The sequence below is a fragment of the Urocampus carinirostris genome, chromosome 15 (genome assembly GCF_059441175.1).
Source record: "Urocampus carinirostris isolate Australia breed hairy pipefish chromosome 15, RoL_Ucar_1.0, whole genome shotgun sequence".
Taxonomy (NCBI): domain Eukaryota; kingdom Metazoa; phylum Chordata; class Actinopteri; order Syngnathiformes; family Syngnathidae; genus Urocampus; species Urocampus carinirostris.
The window spans coordinates 10,309,856-10,335,907 of NC_142363.1; the positions used below are offsets into that span (position 1 = coordinate 10,309,856).

Here is a 26,052-nt window from a genome sequence, read left to right on the forward strand (position 1 = left end):
TTCCACAGAGGTTGCAGATCGAGGGGAAAGAGCATTCCACAGCATTGGGGCCCCGAATGGAGAACGCTTTTGAACCTACGGATCTCTTCTTGGCTCTTGGTATCACTAGTAGACCAGCATTTTCAGAGCAAAGGCTCCGGACCGGAACATAGGGGGAAAATAAATCAGCCAGACACTCTCGAGATGGAATTACTATTTTTTTCTTATTTCAAAATATTTAAAAGATATTAATCTAAATAGGGACATTTTTTTGTCAAGCACAGTGTTTCCCAACCTTTTTCACGTTTATACGGTACTTGAAGTTGTTTTGGTGTTGGTTAGAGGATTGATTTTGAAGAAAGGTAAATATATTCTATTATCTCTGCTTTAAACTACACAATCATTTCATTGGATAAATATAAGGTGTTATATGTTTCTTGATTTGGGTCACATCTTGTCATTAGGGTAGAAGCGTGGGTCCTGAAGTCAAACCAGTTGCTAACCACTATGCTAAGAAATATAGAGGAATTGGAAGTTGTCGTATCAATGACACAAACAAAGGCAAATTTATTTGATTATGTATAATGTGGGGGATGCTCGCTGTACCACAGCACCAAACGCTTACAAACTAAGCACCTGAATACAGTACAACTACAAAACAACCGATATCCTTTCAACGACAGGAAACTCTCTTGCCGCCCAGTTACAGAATAAGGGTTTGCACGCACACCTCATTGATGCTATCGTCATCGCCAAGCACATATGATGAAAATTGAGTGTCGAATATCTCCTTTTTCATCAAATACGCATGGCGGAACCTGAACTCTGATGTGCTCCAAGAAACGTTTCCTGTACAAAGAGGTGAGTAGCATATTTGTGATACATATTTACAAGGAAGATCGAGCTAACATTTTCTGCGTGTTGAAAATGTCGTCAAAGAGTTTAAAAAGTTTAAAATATTATTTTCTATTCTTTTATTTTTATAATAAATGGAATATACCTGTACATATTTTTGCACAACTTCCAAAATTGGCTTTTCAGTGGTTATCCAGTGTTCATATTGACAATATTGTATTTATAAAAATATCTATTATACTTTTACACAAATAGATAAAAGCTTGTTTAGTGAGTCCAAATCTCTCTATAACATGGCCCCTAATCCATTGTTCATGAGGGCCGCTGTAGCTAGGGTCAGATGAGGTTGGGTCGAATCGGGTTTTTCACAAAAATAAGCGCTGATAAAAAAAAACATTGTAGTGTTCTTGAATATCCTTAAAAAATACACTACTATTCAAAAGTTTGGGGTCACACACACAATAGCGTTTTCCATGAAAAGTCGCACTGTTCTTTATGAACAAAATTAGTTGCAAAACATATAGAAAGTACAGTTGAGACACTGAGGTAAGAAATAATGATTTTTATTTTTATTTGAAAAAAAACCCTTTTATGCCTCAATCTTTGCTTTTGTCAAATAATGTATATGTCTAGGCAACCCAAACCTTTGAACGGAAGTGTATGAATACAGAATAAGATCAAAAAATAATCTGCGATTGGCTGGCAACCAGTTCAGGGTGTCCCCTGCCCACTGCCCGGAGATGGCTGGGATGGGCTCCAGCCCCCCCGCGACCCTAATGAGGATAAGCGGTACGGCTGATGAGATGAGAGATGAGATGAGATCAAAAAATAAAACATTAGAAATATAATATGAAAATCAATAATCATAATCCTGGCAAGCAGCCCTTAAATGGCCAATGTGTATTATTTAGTGACTCCTATTGGTTAAAGGAACTGTGTTTAAAAAAACAGCACTAATGATTTGAACAATAAGCAAAAAATACATGAAGTGTCATATAAACATGCATTTTTAAAAAATTACTCTTCGGTTGAATTTTTTAATTTATTTGTTACAACATGAGCCTCACCTAAAGGGAGATAAAAACAGTGTCCACTTTCTTGCTGCTACGGGTATTCAAAAACCTCAAAAAGGGCATGCAAGAAAATCATAAAAGATAATGTGCGGTTTGAGCACTTTGAGTCTCAGTAGTTCTCTTCCTTGTGCTTTTTGGCACTCGTTGTCGGTTGCATGACCCAATCCAGTGACAAATGATACACTCTCTTTAGATAGATAGATAGATAGATAGATAGATAGATAGATAGATAGATAGATAGATAGATAGATAGATAGATAGATAGATAGATAGATAGATAGATAGATAGATAGATAGATAGATAGATAGATAGATAGATAGATAGATAGATAGATAGATAGATAGATAGATAGATAGATAGATAGATAGATACTTTATTTATACTTTAACGGGGGCCTCTATAATCCTGAGGGCCACAATTAGCCCCCAGGCTTCTGGTTTGAGGCCCATGCTCTACAACTTAAAAAGAATGCTAACAATAACAACCAATATTTTGTCAGGAAGACCTTCATCGGTTGTTCATATGAAGCTGAGGTTCCCTTCAATATAACTTGTTGACTTTGGAAGCGAAAATAGAAAAATGCTCTCTATGAGGGCATCCTAAAAAGTCATAGAAAGAGGTAAAGGTCTTGAGACTTGCGCCTTGGGGTTTTGGTCTGGAAACATTTCCCAAGACGTTGTGTGGGGAAGATGGATGCTGTAATCAGCCCACTGACCTGGTTCTGGCCCGATTGGGAACAAGTCATCTTGAAACAACACAATGTAGAGGACATATACATGCTGGTTTAGTCAATATAAATTTCTAGAGCTTGAAATTGGAATAAATAAAAGAACTGTTTGACGTGACGGCTTTGAATGCCTGCTGCTGCTCTTTGATGAAAAATTTCTATTGATAAACAAAGAAGAACGCTGTACTTCCTGAGACAGTTTAAGGCCGGGTTTTTTCAACTGGCGGGTCAGGACCCAAATGTGGGTTGCTGATTCGTTTTCAATGGGTAGTGGACCTTTGCTTGAGAAATTAGTGCTAAGAAGGAGAAAATCAGAGGGTCAGTTACACTCCTTAACAGTAGATGGCGATAATGCCCTGCTCTATCCCTTATTCCTATTCAGTCAATCAACGTCATCCCATTGTCGTTTGAGAGGGATTGTAATTCATTTTATTGTGATTTTGTTGGTTTATTTTCCCTTTTCTGCCCATAACTCCCAAGACAGTTGTGATAAGGCGAAGAAAAAGAGGAAAACAGTGACAACAACGATCGAATGGAAGAAGAAAATGACCGCGAAATACCAAAATGATGTACAAGTGTCTGCCTACTGGAAGATACAGTAAACAGTTTAAAAAATGTATATCTTTAGCTTTATACCAGTATATTTATCTTTTTTTTATCTACATAATCAAATATTTTTTGATATTTATAAATAGAAAATATATTATAATTTTCTTTTAGCATGTGGCTACTTTTGAGCATTTTATGGGTGTCGTTTATACGCAAGTATCTACAATAAATTTTGGTTTGGATGGTCATTCAGTTTTTTAAATTCTGATTACTTGAGGGAATATATTTTACTATCTCTGCTTTAAACTGCACAATCCTTTCATTCGATACATTTAAAAAGTGGATTTTTTTTTTTTATTCCGGTCTCAACATGTCATTTGGGTGGAAGGGTGGGTCCTTAAGTCGGATCAGTTGAGAACTGCTGGTTTAGGGCACATATGCCAAAGTCACTACATCATTTGATATGGCCCGCGAGAGTTTAAAATGTCTAATTATCTAAAAATAAATTAGTCAAGAGTGCCTTGACCAAAATCTACATTTCCTACAATACCTGTCGACTATGATACCCACAAAGTGACGGCTCAGCACCACTACACGACAGGCATTCGATATCAATGCCAACGATTGAAATTGAGAAATAAATGATTCCAAAAAATATCCAAGATTTTGTTGTCTTGTAGTTTTGGTTTATTGTCTAAATCTAATTAAATCTAAACCCAGACTACTTTATAAATCCTTTTTTTTCTGTGTGTGTATTTGTTTGTATGTGACTTATAGGCTCCAAAATAGTTAAACCGATTTTTGTGAAAATTTACACAGTTGTACTTTAGGCCTATGAGAGTGTCTTTAGCTAGGTTTAGTGTCAAGGCACACATCTGCTTTAAAGGGGTATGCTTTACTGGGGTTTCTGGCGGCCAAATCAGGTGCCGCAACTCTCAACCACTTACCATACCAAGCAGCCAAATCCATTTTTGTATCAGAACCAACAACTTGATTGATGCAATTGTTTCCGATGCACACTTTTTTAAAAAAACCACGGCCCACAGGCCATTCTGCGTATATATTATATACGTGTAGCAACATTTTTTTAATAATAATGCAATGTGAGTAATGATATTGTTTGTGGCATTTATATTTACATACAATTGAATTACAATTAATGATATTTATAAGTTGCATCAGGCCCTTTGAGGACAATTAAAACGCTGATGTGGCCCTAGGTGAAAATGAGTTTGACACCCCTGATTTAAGGAGTCCTAAACGTCCTGACTTGCATTTCCAATTTTACAAATTTAGGTAACTGTGTTCATTTCAGTCGGTTACATTGATAATCTCAAAGTGTCTCAAGAAAATTATGTTTTTTATTTTGGATGATATGTTGCAGAAAAGATGGGTTGTAACTGCAGCTCCGACTATTCAGATGCTGAATGGATGGAGAACTATGATGAAATTTGTGAACACTGCAACTGTCCCATACCTCCACAATTGTGCAACCCAGTAAGTTAAATTATAGGTTTTTATCAATACAGTGCATGCAGAAAGATGTGTATGCACATATAAAAGGTTCTATGGAGTCTTGTGCACATATTGACAACAACCAATAGATTTCATGCACCTCTGCACTCACAAAAATGTATATATGTATATATGTATATACTGTATATGTGTTTCTTCCGGGCACTGCGGCTTCCTCCCACATTCCAAAAACATTTACGTCAGGTCCAAATTGTCCCTAGGTGTGAATGAGCGAGTGAGTTGTCTGTCTCTGTGTGCCCTGCGACTGGCTGGCCTTCAGTTCAGGGTGTCCCCTGCCCGAAGACGGCTGGGATGGGCTCCAGCACCCCCGCGACCCTACTGAGGATAAGAGGTGCATATAATAAATGTATGTATATATATATATATATATATATATATATATATATATATATATATATATATATATATATATATATATATATATATATATATATATATATATATATATATGTGTGTATATATATATATATATGTGTGTATATATATGTGTGTATGTGTGTGTGTGTGTGTGTGTGTGTGTGTGTTTGTGAATTTAGTATTTAGAAAAACTTTATTCATCAAAAAAAAAAAACAATATTGATTTAAATGATGACCAAAAATACATTAGTTATCATGTAAAGTGTGCATTGTTTATTTATCTGCCGTACTGTCTTCATGTGTGTCTTAGCGTAGTGTGATCTTGTTGGTTTAAGATCAGGTGATGGTGTAATTGTTATCCTGTGCAGTCCTTTGAGACAGGGCTATACAAATAAATGTGACGTGACTTGACTTGACGTGCGTCCTAGCATAGTGTTTTTGTGTTTCTTATTTTCTAGACACCGAGGGCTGAGAGAAACACAATTTCAAGTCTCTGTTTTTGCCGCAGAATTGACAATAAAGCTGACTTTGACTAAACTTGCATATGTTAAAATACTTTAGGGTCAAGAAATTTTGCATTTTTACATAACCTGAGCCTCACCTAGAGGACAATAACATAATTGTTTGCTACTTTGGTGCTGTGTGTACCAGAATACTAAAAACCTCACGAAAGGCTTTGCAAAATAATGAAAAGACAAATTGTGTTGTTTGGTCTCTTTGTTTCTCCGTCGTTTGGATTCTTGTTCTTAGTGATTTTTAGCATGCGTTTTTAGTTGGATTGCACGACACAACACTGCGACACGGAGTGGTCAAATAGTACACACTGTCCCTTTAAAAACACAAATTTTCCCCCTCTGACCACTTGCCTCCTGAAGCGGTTGTGCATGTCAAAGCATAATAATTATTTGGGTCCACCTATCCATCCATTATCTGTACGGCTCTTCCTCAGTAGGGTTGGATGGGTGCTGGAGCCCATCCCGGCAATCTTTGGGCAGTGGGCAGGGGACACCCTGAACTTGTTGCCAGCCAGAGACTGACAGCTCACTTGCTCATTCACAACTAGGGCTTATTTAGACCATCCATTTAACATAACACATTTTGGGGAAGTGGGAGGATACCGGAGTGCCTGGAGGAAAACCCACGCAAACACATCCAAACTCCACACAGGAAGGCTGGTGGCTGGATTTGAACCCATTTTGATTAAAGTATACTGGCAGACCAGAATAGGTGGGTTTTCAGTTTGGTTTTGAAAATGAAAATGAGTTCATATTAGGAATGTCTGATGATCAGAGACGTTAGTATGGAAATTATTTTCTTGAATTGCTTACTAGGATTGACACTGAACATGTTTTTGTCATGCTAGCAGCATTTACAACATCCTGTCACAGTTTAAGAACTAAAAAACAAATTTTGTTGTCTTTTGTCACCAGCATACGGATGAACTTATTCAAAAACCATTTGAGTGTTCACTGCCGTCATCTACTCTACCTGGTAACAACACTGCAATTCCTGTATCGCAAGATGTACATTGTCAGGTCTTAGTCTGTCGTTTCATTAAACTTCTATGTCAGTCATGAACTATGTGGCAGTCTATCAGTAAAGACAGAAAGCTCATGATTGTGTACATGTACTGCTTAGTTAATTACATTTTAAATATACTTTAGAAATTCAGGTACAGTTAATAAAAGGTTTTACAATAAAGAAATGTTGTTTTTTTTTTGCAGAAAACCTGGCAGTAGCGTGTTATAAATACGAACCCACCCATGATGATGAGCTGGGCTTCGAAATGGGAGAAAAACTCAAAATAATTAACAGGTGAGTAGTGATGTCAGAACCCAGAATGGAATCTCGGACTCAAATGCGTACGTTGGAAAGGAATCTTTATTGATTAGTTGACAGAGCTGGCTTAGGAAGCCGGCTGGCGTCGGTCGCTAGCAGCGTCGGGGCGGAACGGCAGTTCCGTGTCAGGTAAGCAGAATCAATCTTAGCGGGTAGGTCGATGGCCAGGGCAGGAGAGAAGGTCGTAACGTGGAGCGGAAAACAGGTCGGAACCGAAGGCAGGAATCAAAACAGAGAGTAGTCTTTAGTACTTGATAATCTGGCATGAACACAGAAGTACGCTCGGACGAACTGGTCTGGGCGCTGACTGCTTAAGAACAATACGTCAGCCAATCAGGGAGCGCGCTCCAGCGCGCCACACGATTGCCGCAGGTGTCTTCACTTCAGCAATCGTGACAAGTGAAGCATAAGACCATATATTGCTATGTTAGTAATGCTAATCCCGTTATGACCTGTACCTCTTGTTATGTAAAATTACATATACTACATTTAAAATAAATTAAACAATGAAAAAATGAAGTACAGGTTCATGGTGATCAGAGAAATACCATCAATTTAACCAGAGATGATGGATGAATATTGGCAGAAAATGTTGCTTATTTCAATTGTAACATTTCTTATTGTAATATATTTTAACAAGCTATTGTAATAAAATTGGAAAGTCTATACACAAAACAAGCAACGTTGTCTAGCAGATTTTTGTTCATTGAAAAAATTGTTTCTACTAAAATTAGAAATTGAAATGAACAAAACGACGTACGATGCTGCAAAACAAAACAAAAAAGCATTGTTACTCTGCGATATTTTGCTCCCCTGGCAGAAAACATTGCTCAATTTAAGTTGATTTTATGATATGGTAATGTGTTTCTCTGATGAAATAAGAAAGCATTGCTTTAAGTAAGAACATGATCTTTTCTTGCAGAAGTAGGTCATTTTTCTTATTTTAAGAAATATTTTCTGCTAAGGCTAAAAAAATAATAACGTGCAAAACAGTCTATCATCTGCATGTAAACACAATTGTGGTTATTAGAAGTACATACTGTACTTGATTATTGTACTGCAAAAAAACAATGTAAAGCATTCTGAAATAAGAAAAAAAAACTAAAATGATCACAAATTTGGTCAATGGAGGAATAACTTATTTTTTTGCAGTTTAACCCTTAGGCAAAATCTTTTGCTCCTTTTGGGTATACATTTTCCATATTTTAAGACATTTTAGAATATAAAAACACAATTTTTATCTAAAAAATTAGTATCTGGCATCAGATGATACAAGCAAAACAATCTGCCATATTGTTTTTTTTTTTATTTCAAGAATGACTGGTTTTATATATTGTATTGGAGAAACAAGTGAAAATATAAAATGCATAAAGGTTTTTGAAAAGATATAAAGAATTAATTTCTAAGTGTGTCTTTTCATCATAGATTATACACAGCACACAATGTGTTTTTACCCCTTGGTTAAACTTTTTACCTATTTTAAATATATATATATTTTTTCTATTCAAAACATGTTAATGTTATTTTTCTTATAAAAAAGAAAATTAATTATTGCTTATTTGGCATACAGTGTTAGATTATATTATTACCATTAATTAATAAGAGATGAGTATTGTTTTCTTATTTAGATAGACAACAATGTGTTTAGTTTAAAAAAGTATACAGCCTATCAATAGAGCAAACCTTTCATTTTTTTTAACTTGAACATCTTACTTTGACATATTTGAATCAACTCCCGCATTTGCTTGATCTGGTATATTTTTGTTGTAATACATTTGATGTAAACAAAAGCAGCCATTGTTACAAAGACTAAGTACCGACAAGATTGAAGACAAATTAAGACACATTTTTGTTCAAACTTGCCTGAATGATCAAGAATTGTATTATTTCCCAATTATACCCCCCAAAGGACTTTTCATTTTTCAAACAATTTATATCAACAATGTTCTATCAGTTAATGTCGATCAATTGAGACAGAATTCAAGTTATTTCTGTGACCACTGTGGCTTTCTCTTTTGTTAACAGATGATAGCCTACAATATGTGTGTGTGTGTGTTTGCCTCTCAGGGATAATCCAGAATGGTACATGGCAGAATCTCTCACCACAGGACAGAGGGGTTACATCCCTCACAACTTTATTGCACTGAGCATAGAAGAGACAGAACCGTATGTAAACACAGGCAATGAACTGCAATGATGATAATGTAAACCATCAGGTTGTGTACCGCAATCTCAGTGTTGTTTCTGACTGTGTGTTTCAGATGGTTCTTCAAAAACATTTCTAGAAACGATTCTATCAGAATCTTGCTCTCACCTGGGAACGCCAAGGGCTCCTTCTTGATCCGTGAGAGCGGGTCCACCCCAGGTGATAGATGCATGTATAGTACACTCTTAGAAAACATCTGTAGAGTAACATCTTAAGTATACTCAAGTATAAATACAAGTATTTCAAGTAGAACAGAATAGAATTAGAATTGTCTTTCTTGTCATTGATAAAGTCTACTGAATATTGCTTGCAAATACAGTAAATTAGACATGGCACTCCAGGATAAACATGTAATGAAGACCTTAAAAGAGAAGGAAAAAAGGACACTGGCCGATATTTGAGTGCAATTTTTTCTTTAATAATAGGGTAATGAAAAATGGTGCATTGTAACAAAAGTGAAGTAAAATGTAGTGCAATAAGATTTATCAGCATCGAAATTCCCTAATATGTCGATAACTAAGATATGAATATCCATTTTGGATACAATACCCATTCATCAATACAAGTATACTCTGACCAATTTACTGGTACTTGTAGGTATCCTACATTTTACTTCAATACTTGTTAATAGCAAATGAAAGACAGTATGTTTTTTTCAGCGTATTTACAGAGTATTACTCTCAATTCCTGTTCTCTCTCTTTAATTTCCACACAATCCTGGAAAAATAAGCATTGTCATATTAAACATATATAACAAATTGATTTTATTTAATCAAATATTGAGGTGTTATTTATCATTGGATTAAACCTACGGTACAGTAAAAGAGAGAGTTTAGCTTTTTTTTTAGATTATTTTGAAACATAACTAAGATTAAAATAAAACTTATTACATTTGATCAAAGTGTCTTGCCATAAGATTTTGTCATTTTATTTATTTGCTGTGTATTAGAGAAGAACGTTGGTTAAAGTACAGTAATTTGCAGACAAACATTTTTAGACTGACCTATTTGAAGCTCTTCCTTCCTCAACACCCCTGATGCTGTTGTCGTGGCACCTAGAAGACAGAATTACTCACAATTCAACGATAAAAAAAAAAGATTGATGAACTGCAAAAAGCTCAAGCTAACCCCAATTCAACTCGTTTTTGCTTAAATATTGTTTTTTCTTATTCCAAGAAAAAACAACTTGGATGAAATAAGGAAAATGATGCAGGAACTCCATGTATCCACGCAGAAAACACTTACTTTAAATCAGGCATCTCCAATGTAGTGCCCCCAGGTTAGCTGAGGTGCACGCAAACCTCTTCTGAAAATAGCTCACCAGTGCTGAATCTTTGTGAATTTCTGGTAAGATTTTCTTTTTAGTGTTTGACTGAGTCTTTTTGACCAGACTTTCAACAATTAACATGGCTTTAACATAGTAACAATATAGTAATAACATGATATGTTGTTTTTAGAAATGCATATAAAACGGTTTGTGTAGTTCTCACCTTGAAAAAGGTTGGAGATCTCTGCTTTAAAGGGAAATTGTGTATTATCAAGCGCCTCTCAGTGGCTAAAAATCATAATTCATTAAAAAAAAAACAATATTGACTTGAATCATAAGAAAAAAATACATTGACTATCATATAAACGTGCATTTTTTAAATACTCAGAGGCTGAGAAATGTGTAAAAAAAATGAAAAGAAAATCGATTGATTAGTTTGTACTCTTCCTTGTGCTTTGCGGCACTCATTTTTGATCACACTATATGATACAGTGCCATCTAGTAGTCAAATAATACACTCTCTACACATCTACTGTCTCCTTGATATCCTCATTTTAGATAACCATTTTTATTTTAGCTAACATATCTTTAAATTGTAAAAAAACTAAATGAGCAAAAATTTCTGCTGATGTTTATCTTTTGTGTTCTTTCAGTAGCTTTCCACATATCCTCAGAAAAACACTTGCACATTAAAAAGCAGACCAAAAAACATTGGACATGAAGTTATGGAACACTTTGACTGTGCTGTATATTTGTTTTAGGATCGTACTCCTTGTCAATCAGAGATTTCAACCAAAACACGGGCGAAGGAGTCAAGCACTACAGGATTCGGAACTTGGACAACAGTGGCTTCTACATTACATCTAGGATATCTTTTAATTCTCTGAAAGAGCTCGTCCAGCATCACACACGTACGTTGAAGGACTGAATGTAGTCAAGTAAATATCTGTAACCTGTTAACTCATCCACTTCACCTCACGCAGTTGAAGCCGACGGTTTGTGTACCAAATTGGTAAAGCCGTGCCAGTCAAGAGCGCCTCAAAAACCGTGGTGGCACGATCAGTGGGAGATCAATCGGCAGTCCCTGAAATGGGTTAAAAAACTTGGCGCGGGGCAGTTTGGAGACGTCTGGATGGGTGAGCGGCAGTGATGTGCAGTCAATGGGAGGCAGGTGAGGTTGTGCCTCACCTGTAATTACAAGAATATTTCATTTGAAATATATTGAATTGTTATAAATATTAGGTATATTAGTTCTTTCTCATTCAAATTCACAGTTTTTGGATTTTCTTATGTTATATGATAATGATAATAACCATAATAATAATAACCATAATAATAATAATAATAACCATAATAATAATAATAATAATAATAATAATAATAATAATAATAATAATAATAATAATAAATAATAATAATAATAATAATAATAATAATAATAATAATAATAATAATAATAATAATAATAATAATAATAATGATGATAAAAATAATAGTACTGTGTTCTATTTTATTTTAAAGCATCTTTCAGGGCGCTCACTGTACCCAGAATAAAACAGTCATACAAGTAATACAAATAAATACATAGATAAAAACTGATAACAAATATGTACAGTAAAAAGTGCCGGCATATGAAGCGGTCTTGGATTAGGTGGGTGGATAGGCTTCTATGAAAAGGAAAGAGTTGGACTGGAAGATGGGCAGGGTGGCAGTTACGGAGTTACGGAGGCCGAATGGCAGGGTGTTTCAGAACTGGGGAGCGAAGCAGCTGAAAGTGCTGCTCCCCATTGGGTTTATATAGGGGGGGAATACAATGAGATGAAGGAATGACGAAGATCTGTGGGCGCGGTATTACGTGGCAATATGAAGGAGGTTGGAAAAGTAGGGATGGGGAAGGTTATGGAAGGCCTCAAATGTTCGCAGAAGGATGTATGTGATTCTTCTATTGACTGAGACCCAGTGCAGTTGTTGAAGAACAGGGTTGATGTGAAGGCAGGAGGGGGTATTGGTGATGACCCGGGAAGCAGAGTTCTGGACCAACCTAATTAAGTTTATGGGGGGCTTTAAGGGTAGGCCGTTGAGGAGAAGATTGCAATCATCGAAGTGGCCGGTGACAAGGCTATGGACAAGGATGGCGGTTGTGTTGGAGATGAGGGAGGGGCGAAAGTGATGGTAAGTAGATGCAATTTACATGAGGGTGAAAGGAAAGTGTATTGTTAGGGATGACACCAGGACTTTTGACCCGATGGAAGGGACTGACTAAAGACCTGTCGATGAAGGGAGAGATTGGACAGGGTGGATGTGGTGTCACTAAGAAGGAATTCAGTTATATTGTTGGTTAGTTTAAAAACGTATGCGGTGAAGCATGATCTCATTTTCAGAGATGTAGGAGGTGAAGGAGTTGGGTAAGCAGGAAAAGTAGAGTTGGGTGCTATGTGCAAAGCAGTGGAAAGAGATGCTAAATTTACAGAAAATACAGGAAGGCTAAGGGAGAGGAGGTTGGTTATAAAAAGGAGGGGCCCCAAAACAGAGTCCTGGGGTGCACCCTTGATAACTTGCGTACGGCTATAGGAGAAAGAATTACAGTAAGTTGTATGAACTGAGTGTGGACTGTTAGATTGGAATGGAACCATTGGAGGGAGATGCCAATTAGGGATTGTATACTGAGAAGGACAGGATGGAAAATGACACCTAAGGCAGCACTCTGGTCGAGAAAGACGGGAAAAGTGAAAAGTGAACCAGAGTCTGCTGCCGTAAGGAGGTCGTTGGTGATTTTACTGAGTGCCGTTTTTGTGCTGTGACATGGATAAAAACCATACCGGAAAAGGGGTTCAAATATTATGAATATTATTAATACAATTAGTATGTAATGTACCACTGTGCTAAGCGTAACCAAATGCAGAGTGAGGCACGCAATTCTCTCGCCTCATGATGATAGTTGACCAAGGATTCTGATTCAGCACACACACCAGCCGCATACAATAGTTAGTGCTAGTAGTAGCAAGCATACAGTAGGTTTACCCATCCAGTCATATTATTTCTTGTTGCATTAGATTTTTTTCATAATAATACATTCTTCTCTTTTGATATGTATTTTTCAAAAGGAGCAGGGAAATGTGAATTTCCCTGCGGGGATGAATAAAGTATCTATCTATCTATCTATCTATCTATCTATCTATCTATCTATCTATCTATCTATCTATCTATCTATCTATCTATCTATCTATCTATCTATCTATCTATCTATCTATCTATCTATCTATCTATCTATCTATCTATCTATCTATCTATCTATCTATCATGTAACGGAGTACTGTGCTGAGCGTATGCAGATGCTGTCACGGTCGCCTTGGTGACCAGTCTGCCCCGCCCTCTGGGCAACAGCTGAAGCAGTTCCACTAATTGTGTCTGCTATTTAAGGCTGCATTGTGGGTTCTGCGGTTGCTGGTTCATTACTCATTATACACAATCCCGGTCTGTTATGCCTTGTCCTGTTTTAGTCTGTTATGCCTTGTCCTGTTGAGTTCGTGCCGGAGGAACTCTGTATTGTTCTGTTTTGCCCCGGAGTATTGGGCGACTTTTATTTGGTTAAATAAAACTTATGGATCGTCAACGCATTTGAGTTCTCCCTTCATGCCTCCTGCCTCCGTTCTGGTCCGGTCATCCCTTCCACGCCACCACGCCTCGTGACAGATGCAGAGTGAGGCACAGAACGCTCTCGCCTCATGGCAATAGTGAGACCAATGATTCTGATGTAGCGCACACCTGAGCCCAAGGTAAAATAATTAGTGATAGTAATAGCAGGCTAACAGCTAGTCATGCCATCTGGTTATTTTTTTCTCATTGCTTGAACTTTTTTCACAATGGAGCACTCCCTAGCTATTGATGATTTTATTCAAAAGGAGCAGCACATACGCTTCAATTATAAGTTATGGTAAGACAATAAAACATTTTGTCTATACTACAGTCTATATATTGCTTTCTGGCTTTGCCAATGAAATGATGAATTTGATTTGGGGTAACACATTTGTAAATCTGACTGTGCCTCACCAGACACAAACCTACCGCATGTCACTGGTGAGAGGGCAACTACTGTGTGTTACTTTGACCTCGAGAATAACACAAGAAATTAACCTTTTCATAAAGCCAAATTTAAAATCCATTAATCCAACCTTTCCATGGACTTTTGGCATTGACAGAATTCTCTTTTGACAATAGACGCATGACCAACCATTGTTCAAGTTCATCCAGGGGCCAAATAGTTTGGCTTGAATTGCTATTACAGTATTAGGACAATATGAGTCATTGCCCTTGTGTCATTAATTGGAAAACTGTTTCCCCTGTTTTTAAATGCCAACATACCAACTGTGAGATTAACTATCGCCAAGTGAGTATGAAAACATGACCTTAGTTTCAACTTTTTCAGCCGCTTCATTTTAGTACGTTGGAATCTTTTCGGTTGAACGGCAATGGAACTATAATTTCCTTATATTGATTATTTTTTTCATCATCTTGTTTTGATGGATGCCTACTCCGAGCACACAGGTTTTATTGTGGTGGTTTTTTCCCAAGAGGTGTTACACAAGGTTTGAGGTCCCGGTTTTAGATGCGGGAAGTTCCTTCCTTTTTCCTCTCCTTACAATTTACAACAAACATTTTTTTCGACACTGCAAAAAAACAAATTCTTACCCTATTCACAGAATATGTTGCTCATCTACATAGTTTTTTTTGTATTTGAAGATAATTTATCTTTATTTTAGAAATAAAATGAAACATCAAAATAGGAAAAAATATGTTCCTGTCTAACATACGCACTGCGAAAAATCAAGTCTGACCCCATAAGCATAAAAGATTTCCTATTAAAAAGTGAATTTTCTAGTTGTAATTTATTTTAACTTGTTTTTAGGGTGGAATAAAAAACATATGCTGAAATAAGCCAAATAACAAAAGAATCTGTCAATGGGTTGAGAATTTTTGGTGGCATGTGGATAATTTTGTTAATTTATACATTGCAGAAAAAGAATCTTACCTGCAGAAATTTTAACTTGCAATTTCTAGTTTTAAAATATATCATGTTTTTCCCAGTAAAACAGTTTCATTTTAAATACGCAAATTTTGCCTATTTAGCAGTTAGTACATTGTTTTGCTCATTTTAGGATTTTTGTTGTTGTATTATGTCATTGCATTGTGTTGTGCAACCAAAACTGAGTGCCAAAAGCACAAGGAAGATCACAAACTAGAGAGACTCAAAGTGACCAAACCGCACGGTTTCCAAGGAAATTTTTCAAAGCCTTTCATGAGGTTTTGTTTTCTGGTACCTATAGCATTAAGATGGTGGAAAATGTCAGCTCCCTCTAAATGAGGCTTTGTTATTTGTCCGTTTTTAAGTGTAGGATGTCAAAGATACTCAGTCAAGCACTGGTTTGGGGTTGGTTGTATCCCTTAAGCACTTGGGTTGTAGGGGAACCATTTCCAGTGGTGTGTCTTGGGCAAGTACAGACCAGTGGCGCCCATTCCTCTCCAGGCCAACATATGTTTCCACCCGGTCTTGAACGCAGCACTAAATAATACATACTGTCCCTTTAAAAAGAGCAACGCAGTAAGTTATAAGACAATTTTGATTAATTTATTGATGAGTTTCTTTATTTGATAACAGACATAAATTAATTAAAAAAGGAGAAATATACTTAATTGATTTTACAGTGTAGCACAAATTTAGCTGATCCCTCATTTTAGTGTTGTTTGTCTCCTCAGGTTTCTATGAAAATGACCAGAAAGTTGCCATTAAGGCTCTGAAAATTGGAGCAATGTCTCCGGAAGCCTTCCTGGAAGAAGCCAATTTGATGAAGAACCTGCGACACCCTCGCCTTGTCCGTCTCTTTGCGGTGGTTAGCCAGGAGCCCATTTTAATTGTCACAGAATTTATGGAAAATGGTACGTATGATATTTAGCAATTTAAAGAAAAATAAAGAAGGAAAATAAAACCGAACCAACCAAGAAATGTTGCAAAAAAAAAAAAAGGATCAAAGTGATTTCCTAGCCCTAAACAATACAGATACAGAAGCAATTGAAACATTCAGGGGAGTGTCATCAGTGTTCAGGAATAAACATGTCAGTTTTGTTTCAGTCTGTGGAAGAGATTGCGTGCTTGGACAAAACCTGAAATTACCAATCACCAATTCCAGTAAAGCATTCTTTTTTTTTTAAAAAAAACTCTTTATCATGCAAAAACAGCTTCCTTGTTTTTTAAAAGGGGCGTGTTCTAATTCCTTCTAAGCATCTGCAAAAGCAATCTGATAGGCACAATGCAAGGGGAAATTATTCCCATTGCTTCTACTGTTTGGCACGAAAGCAAATCAACAATTTTAAGTAGCATGCAGAGGCGTTTTGGGGGGCAAGTCCTGAGAGGGGAAAAAAATGCACATTAAAATTAACCATAACATGCACACATTTTAAATGCCAATCTGTCAATTAATAAAATTCTCCTTCCTAAGCATTTTTACACTTTAGCTGTATAACCCTTTTATGTGTATTTAATTTTGCTCCCCGCGACCCTACTGGGGATAAGCAGTGCAGATAACGGATGGATGGAAATTGTGCTCTAATATGCAATATAATGATAAGAACTGGATAGTGTTGTTTTGATCAACTACACTATCTATAAAAACCTTGGAAATTTCAACTCACTAGTGTTTTGCTTTTTTCTCAATCTTGAGAGGTATTTGAGTACCCAAACCATGTATCGGTCAAGGTTGCAAATACCAGCCTTATCTTAGGGCCCTGTCACACAGCCGTTTGCGTCTGTATCGCGGCTGAATCACGACCAGAAATTTCTGCCCGTGAAGCAGACGCTGTTGGACGCTTTGAGATCGCGATACAGACGAGATACAGCCGTGCTTTACATGCGGCAAGAAATTCACACGCGGTTGCCCGCGCGAAAAAGTTTTGCGCTGCTCAAAACTTTAGACCACGGGTAACCGCGGGCGGCACACGCGGTACACACGCGCATATGACGCAGTACAGACGCGGAACGACGTGCTACTACCGCTGCCAGGGCGCGGTTACACGCGGGTAGGACGCGGAATTTTAGCGGGTAATCGCGGGTGGAGCACGGTCATAGCACGTTTGTTCTGCGCCTGTATCGCGGCTGAATCACGTGAATTAGCGTGTGTAACGCGTGTGACGGTCAAACGCCTTTCTCCGCGTATATTCAGCGCAATTTGCCGAGCACACGTCAGTTGTGCTCGAGACGTCAAGGGGTGAACATGGATCCCCGTCACCGTAGTGACCTCGTCTTGATCCATTTTTATTTCTTGACATTTCTTTTCATTTCATAACAAGATAATAAAATAAAATTTAAAAACTATTACAATAATAACATATTGGCTTCTTCTTCTGTGCCATAGCTTGAAATCTTGATCTTCACAGGACTCTGTCTTGAGCGGTTATGATTTCTACTGCCCGGCTCGGCAGCTTTTATTCCCGTGGTCCACACGCGGAAAGGACGTGGAACTGACGCGATGAGGAAGCGGAACAGCCGCCGGCGTCGGTTTCGCGGGCATATCACGGATGAACAGCGGGTTGGCCAATTTTACGCATTTTCCACCGCGGGCAACCACGGGCAAAAAAAAATTGCAAAATTTTACCCGCGATACAGACGCAAAAGGCTGTGTGACCGGGCCTTAAGGTATCAGTACTCACAACGGTAGCTGAAATCAGTATTAGTTACCCTCTAAGGGCCATTTTACAATCAGGAACCTAAAACTAAAGGAATAGTACATTTCTTTTTCGTGAATGCGAAACTAAAAAAACATGTTGCGATTTAAAGGTACTTCTTAAAGAATATTTAATATTTTGCCAAGGTAAAGGAATTTTATGTACTAATGGTCTGGTATGTAGTTTTGGAATTGAGGACAAGTAAAAATTATCCAACATCCTTTTTTTTATGTTACCAAACCAATTGAAATAAATTACGCAATCTGCGCAAAAGCTAGTGTTATACGACCTCTCAAAAAAAAGCCGTCCTGCTGACTAAAAAAATAACTAGCTCTTTGTGAGGGTAATAAGCAAGCTCACTGGTGAAAACCTGTTCCTCTGCTAAGATAAAAATATTTGACTTGCTATTTTCAGTTTTTAATGAACACATTTCACTGAACACACCAAGGAAACATAAACTTGAACTTCCACTGGCTTGAACTGCTCCTGCAGACACTTTAATGTCTCATCTGTTTACTCATCAAAGCAAAGTCTTTCAAGTCCTGTCTGTAAGGAGGTGTTAAAATTGGATTATTGTTTAGAGAACCTCTGTGATGCTGGGTCCGTTTCCAAAATCCCAGCATCCTTAAACAAAAACACATGAGCAGTCACATGAGCTCAATAAAGTCAAAGGCCAATTGTGGTTGGAAACAAATAGCCTCTTGACATCAACAGTCTGTATTTTATATTTCCACTGCATTTAAAATGTGACCAAAATTAGTTGTACTCTCATCTCACACATTTTCAAATCCTTGAATGGTTGTCCTCTGTGAAAGTCTTCAATTGGCTTCAGTTATCTTTTCGTGAAAATCTCTCTTTGTCTGAAATCCACTTGTAGAAAGGAAACAATTGCTGCCTTTGTTGACAAAGAGAATGGAAAATAACAGTCATGTCCTTAGAGGCTTCTGTGTGACCATGACAAAGGGCATTCATTGGGCCATCCAACTTCAAACGCGAGGCGATCGCTGGGCAGTAGAACCTCTTCTTTCCTGCCAGAGACATTCTTTTAAATTTAGCTGCTTCCTTTTTTGTTTGGCTGATGTGCGATGGTATTGTTCTTTTCTTATCAAACTCAAAAAAAGTCTCAGGAAAGGTCAGTTGACAGTTGATTTTGCATCAAATTGACTGATGCGAAAGGTCTTCCTTCCTTTGGTATGTTCACTGATTTGAGCTGCTATTCTTGTCCCAATTTTCAAGAATTGTTAACTTTTTGGGAACCACCAACTATCCAAACCTGCATATAAAGCTGGATTTCTTTCCGCTGGCAAACAACATTTCCCTGAAAATCTCCTTTCTTAGTTGCAAATCTCATGGCTGAACCTGAAGGACCTGTTAACAAACGCTCTGTCCATCTTGAGCTTGCATAATTATAAGGTGAATACAACATAGTTTAAAAAAGTCTTTTTGAAACTTTGTCAATCGATGTGCAATATTTTTTCAGCTAAGTATCCCCAGACGTAGTGGTTAGCACATTCGAATAACACGCAAAAGGTCCCCGGTTCAAGGCTGGGTGGAAACATGTTGGACTGGCTAGAGATGGGCACAACCAGGCTGTACTTGTCCAAGACACAGCACAGGAAATGGTGCACTACCACCCTAGTGCTTAAGGGATACAACCAACCAGCCATCCCTAACCCAGTGCTTGACTGAGTATAATTGACATCCTACACTTAAAAACAGACAAATAAATAAAATACATCTTCATAAATATGTTTCCATAATTTTAAAAAAATCCATATTCGTAATATTTTATAATTATATCACATTTTTCACTTATTTTTTTTCTACTAAAATACAAAACTAACTTTAGTTATTTACAGAATACAGAATATGTTATACAGTAAAATAAGAACTGTAATTGAAATTTGTTAAATTATCTCAACTTCCTTTTGTAATTACCCTCCATCTATCCACTGTCTGCACTGCATATCCTCACCAGTGTAAAAGGGTGAAAATTTTGTACTTGAATAATTATTTCAATTTTGTGGTTTGAGTTCATTGTCATAAAAAATGTTCATCAATGTCAGGAATCACCTTCGCTGGAACACTTGATCTGATTTTTTTTTTCCATTTTTAGTTTTAATCTTACTTTTTTTTTTTTTTTTGCAACACGCTTGAAAGAAAAATATTATTATGTTAAATCAAATCATGTGACCTCGACAAGTACGGTGTAACAACGATTGCAATCTAAAAGATGCTTACTAAAATTGATTGTTGCTTTGTAATTAAAAAGATTATTGAAACACATAACACAAAAAAGGGTGAAGAGCACAATATTAATCCTTTATCTGCACCGCTTTTCTTCAGTAAAGTCATGGGGGCGCTGGAGCCCCTCCAAGCTTTCTACAGGCACTGTGCAGGGGGACACACTGACGTGGTTGCCAGCCAGTTGCAGGGCACACAGAGATAGTTCACACGCTCATTCACACTTAGGTACAATCTTAGACCGGCCAATTAACCTGAAATGCTTGTTTTTGGAATGTGGGAGGAAACCGGAGTGCCCGGAAGACACCCACACAGGCACGGAGAGAACATGCAAACTCAGAAAAGACGGTCTGGTTCCTGAATTTGAACCCATGACGCACTAACCACTCATCCGCCGTGCCACCTAAAATTGTTCCTGTGGTATTGAAATTATTTGACAAAAAATAAATGAGTATAACATGGTTTGATTTCTTATGAGGCAATTTATACAAATCGAATAATTTTGAAAGAATACAATCTTCACTGCTTAACAGTTAAAGGATATTTGCTGCGTATACCATGCTACTACAACACTCGTCGCTTAAGAGCATTTGGACTGAAAGCCCACACTGCAGTGACCAAATCTCTGGCAGAGTGAATGCAAATTTGTATCAGAATCTTCAACTGCACAAAACTGTTAAATAATTTTCTTGAAGATGAAAACATTGAATTAATGACATGAGTATTGATCTAAAAGTATTAAATAACTGATTTTCTAATTGTGATCTCCAGAGCACATTAGACTTTTATCATCTTGTGTATCCGTCTATGTATGGCACAAAAACTATATTAAATCACACTATACTTAAGGTTATCACTGAGTATTTATTCTACACTACACAAAAAAGAAATGGAGGCATTCTGCTCAATTTATTCTCTGAGGAAGTGTGTTGTCCCTATTTTAGGACACCTCAAATTATGTATGAAATCTATATTGTTGACAGGTAACCTGCTGGATTACTTGAAAACAACTCAAGGGAGTCATTTATCCACGAAAACTTTGATAGACATGTCGTCACAGGTAAGGTGACCTTCAATTCTGTTTTTCTGAGATGTGGTTCTTTCCTTTGCTATTGCTTTTTGTCTTCGGCTGTAGGAATATCCCTCAAAAATATTTGTCTTGCGAAACGAATGCAAATAAGAAAAAGGAATGCATTTAGATGTGACAAAGTCAAAAAGGAAAAACAAGATTTCTATACACCATGTTTCTGACAAGTTCCCAAGGCCAATAGCACCTATGAGAGACATTTTTTAGATACGCACTTCAGACCCAGCAGACTAAAATGCTAACAATCCCACCCTTGTCTGTCTTCAACAAGTTTGGGTCATACATGCTTACAGGAATCAGCTTGCACCCCGATTGACTGAAAACCCTGAAGTCATAGCAAGACACTCATATGTTGATAATAATCAGGGACATTAAAGCAAGCCCGTTGGTGTACCTGGGTGGAGGATGTAGTAGGAGATAAAAGATGCTGTCAAAGATGAATGAGGAAAGTGTTGACATGCCGACCTATAAAAATTTCTCTTATCCGCCCTGCTCTTGACTCTCAAACAGTCCAGGGTGTAGTCAGCTTTGTACCCTGTAAACTTGTTGGGTTATTTCCTTTAACAGAATATGCAGCTCAAAAAATGGCGGTTTCTAACAAAGAATTTAGGCTATTCTAACTAATAATGACACTTTTGTCTCCTTTATGTTTTTAAAACTCGAATAAATACATTCTTGGCTCAAGATTCACTTTTAAATATTTTAATTTTTATCATGTTTTTCTGGGAAATTTGGAAAACATTCCTCAAAATGGGTAAATTGCCGTCTTTGTTTGCCTTTCTTTTTAGCTCTGGTACAAAACTGACAACGTATCTTTGCAAACTTTACTCCTAACACTGCACAGTTTGTTTTTTTGTTTGTGCCTTTTTATTCAGGCGCATCACAGAAAAACAACATTAACCACCAACTAACAAAAAACAGCTGTACTTTTCTATAATATACATAAACATGTGCCTAAGTATTAATGTAGGCTGAAGCGGAAGCTTTCAAGTTCCTACCCCTATTCCATGTATTTCTTGCAGGGAAGACATATTCAAAATCAGAACAAAAAATAGGACCTTACCCCACAAAAGGGATGTAACAAAACAAGGAAATTACATTCCAAACTTACAATAGTATTGCTAGCGACTCCTATAACTTTGTGAGTCACGAGCCGCATCAATTAATTATTGATTTAATATTTCTAATTAATATATACGTCGGCATTGCATTAGGAAAAAATACATACCGTTTTTCTTATTTGGATTCATATATAACTATACACGCAGACATTTATTTACTTGGATCGGATTGATACCAAAATCCCTGTATAAGTTGAAATTTGTATTTTGGTCATTTTGACTGTACAAGTTCATAAAGAAAAATAAGCGAGCTGTCAAAAGAAGCCACATGGCTATGGTCAACAGCCAGAAGCTTAGGTTTGTGTTTTTGTTAGCTAGCTCTGCACCAATAACTGAGAGTTTTTTTAGCGGGGTGCTGTGAAATATTCCATTTCACCCACATGATGAGCAACAGTTAAACCCGCAAGCTGGAGGTAGAGCTTTGAAGCTGTTTCATTGCATCCATAGAAAAACAGAGAGGCATGACCAATAGTGTGCTGCATCCTGCAGGTAGCCGACGGAATGGCTTACATTGAGCAGAAGAATTACATCCACAGGGACTTACGTGCCGCCAACATTCTAGTGTCCCACGAACTCATCTGTAAGGTAGCAGACTTTGGACTTGCCAGGCTTATTGAGGACAGCGAATACACAGCAAGGGAGGGTAGGGAGACCGATCGTTTTTTTGGCCGTTTGGCAGAGACTCTCCAATGTTGTTCTTAACAATGATAGAGCTCACATGTTTATTTACTTATGTTAACAGGAACAAAGTTTCCCATCAAGTGGACTGCCCCAGAAGCCATAAACTACGGAAAATTTACTATCAAGTCTGACGTGTGGTCCTTTGGGATCCTCCTAACAGAAGTAATCACCTATGGACGCTTACCATACCCCGGTAACCATTGGATATGATTGTTCTTTGTAATATTTACCCAAGGATAATCAAACTTGCTTTTGACTATTCCAACAATGCTCAGGTATGTCTAATCCTGAAGTCATCCAGAACCTGGAGCAGGGCTACAGGATGCCAAAGCCAGACAAGTGCTCAGATGGACTTTATAATGTCATGTGCCTGTGCTGGGGAGAGAACCCAGAAAATAGGCCTACTTTTGAGTATCTGAGGAGCGTTTTGGAGGACTTTTATATTGCCACAGAGCATCAGTATTGTGGGGAGAATTTTAAATGTCAGTCACATCCCCATCGTTAAGAACTTGTTGTGTGTCTCTTTATTCTTTATCAAAGTTATTAAAGGAGCATTTAACCGCTGTTGTATTGTGTCTCACAGAGTTTGCCACATCTTTTTATTCCATAAATAACTGGATGACTCTTTATCAAGCAACATATTCATAAACATTAGGGCTCATTTATGTCCCAGCACAAGTATATTATTGACTGTGCAGATGAAATAGAAGTTAAGGGCGAAAAAGGCTTCTTAATTGCAAACTGAATTTACTGTAAACAAGTAAGAAACTAAGAAAGCTTGTAGCCACATCAGCACAAAACAATACCACTGGTTACAGTAATTCAGAAGGTGTAAGGCATTTTTCTTACACTTATTATCAGTGTATTATTTGACTGTTTGCGCCTGAATTACACATTAAAATTCCGCTATACCAAGTCCACCACATTGTAGACCTGGGCTCATTTGGTCAAATATTTCTCCTTCTTTATCTAACCAACTTGTCAAGTGCACCAGAACATTTAAGGGAAAACATCATTGGTAAACACTTATTCGTTGTGTTACTATTTTTTGGTGTGGGTTTTTGACACTTTTTGACAAATATCATTTTGAGTCTATGTTAGTTGATTGTCCTCAAGTGAAAAGATACAAATGCCAGCCTAGGCAGGTGATCACATAGCATTGCTTTGACTCTGATATGTAATGGCCAGAAAAGTGTGCTAATGTTTGGACATTACTCAAAGACAAATGATACTTTTGGGACAGGATCATCCAAAATGTCTTCTAAGAACATAGTCTCAATTCAGTGATGTGCGGTGAGGTTTGTGTCTGGTGATGAAGTCAGATTCACAAATAAATTAAGTCACTTGTTATTCATCATTTAATTGTCAGCGCAAGAAGTAAGAAATGAACTGTATGTCATGATTTGCCAATTGCCCTCACCTGCGCTCACTCGTTCAGCCCCAGCTGCCACTCATTCCCTAATTAGTCCTCTTATTTAAGCACGTCATTCTCATTCCCTCCTGATCAGTCCGTCAACGAACTTCCGTACATGCAAGGCAAGCATTTTTTACTCTAGCACCCGTTCTGTGCCCGAGCTGTCCTGTATCTTGCAAAATCCCGTCCCCTGTAACCTGTATTGATCCCCTGTACCTGGCTTCCCAATCATCTCCGGTTACCTGACTTGTTCCGATCTCCGACCGCACTCGTCTCCTGTCCCGGCTCCCCAACTTGGTCCGATCTCCGACCACCCACCGTCTCCCGTCCCGGCTGCCCGACTCGTTCCGATCTCCGATCCACGCTCCGTCTCCCGTCTCAGCTGCCCGACTTGTTCTGATCTCCAATCCACGCTCCGTCTCCCGTCCCGGCTGCCCAACTTGTTCCGATCTTCGACCACGCTTCGTTCGCTAGGGCTTCCCGCTCCTCCTGCCCAGCGAGAACCAGATCGCAGTCTTTTTCCTCTCGCCCTGACTTCCCCGATCCCTCAATAAAGCATTGTGTTAAACGTTACGCATTTGGGTCCCCTGCTTGCACCGGTCGTGACCCTGTAGCATAGAAAACATACAACATGTTTATTGTCCTACATTAAGTTTTAAATGAGGCCTGCGTTGATATGTTTGAATACAAGTATCAATAGACAGGTGATACCCATTATGAAAATAGTCAATGCAACACGAAAAAAAATGGATAGCTTGACTTGCTGTTAGTTTGCTCATACGATCACTAGTTCTATTGTTTGAGGATGAGATGCCTGCATTACAACATAGTTTTGAATTTTCCTTGAATGCAATCATCAAGTCGCAATGGTCGAACCTGAATTAAAACGCTGTCTCTCTGATCCGAAAACAACAGGCGGGGTTGATTGAGTAAATTTGTAATACATGTGGTCTTAAAAAACATCTGATTTCATGTGGTTGTTGTGTAGTGAAAGGAAGACCGTCTCTTTTTAGAGAACCGGCTTTTTCGGCTCAACTCATTAAAGAGAGCCGGCTCTCAAACGGCTCACTTGCATTAAAGTATTATATTACGAATTATTATGTTGTATAAAGAGTAGGTAAGTTAAGTTAAGTATAAAAGAAGAAAATGAAAAAAGACAGGTTTGTGGTTATCCCTTCAATCAGTATATTACCAACAATAATTCAATGCAGAAAATGAATTAATAATTTGAATAAGAAAATGTATTATTCTACTTAATTATATTTGCATGTATTTTTTCCTTCTACAGTGAACGTCCAAGGTACTTAATTTTTGAACATTTTTTTTATAATACTCATTCATGTCCAGGGTTGGGTAGAGTTACTTTAACTTGATTACTTTCAATTACTTTTGGATTACTCC

The 26,052-nt window shown here is 37.6% G+C and overlaps 1 protein-coding gene across 1 annotated transcript; it reads left to right on the forward strand.

The window, feature by feature from the left end:
* Nucleotides 1–729: 729 nt before the first annotated feature.
* On the forward strand, nucleotides 730–23,800 carry lck (LCK proto-oncogene, Src family tyrosine kinase). Its single transcript, XM_088355157.1, has 13 exons — nucleotides 730–840; nucleotides 4,569–4,681; nucleotides 6,508–6,568; nucleotides 6,802–6,892; nucleotides 8,984–9,082; nucleotides 9,178–9,281; nucleotides 11,150–11,299; nucleotides 11,372–11,524; nucleotides 16,143–16,322; nucleotides 21,332–21,408; nucleotides 23,046–23,199; nucleotides 23,299–23,430; nucleotides 23,513–23,800. The coding sequence occupies exons 2-13, from the start codon at nucleotides 4,574–4,576 to the stop codon at nucleotides 23,740–23,742; spliced, it is 1,539 nt and encodes a 512-aa protein (XP_088211283.1). The 5' UTR covers nucleotides 730–840; nucleotides 4,569–4,573; the 3' UTR covers nucleotides 23,743–23,800.
* The last annotated feature ends 2,252 nt before the right edge of the window (nucleotides 23,801–26,052 follow it).

Coding starts and splice junctions, on each gene's coding strand:
- lck (XM_088355157.1), top strand. CDS start 4,574: ATGGGTTGTAACTGCAGCTCCGACTATTCAGATGCTGAATGGATGGAG. Junction 4,682..6,507: donor CTCCACAATTGTGCAACCCA/GTAAGTTAAATT, acceptor TTTTGTCACCAG/CATACGGATGAACTTATTCA. Junction 23,200..23,298: donor CGAATACACAGCAAGGGAGG/GTAGGGAGACCG, acceptor TTATGTTAACAG/GAACAAAGTTTCCCATCAAG.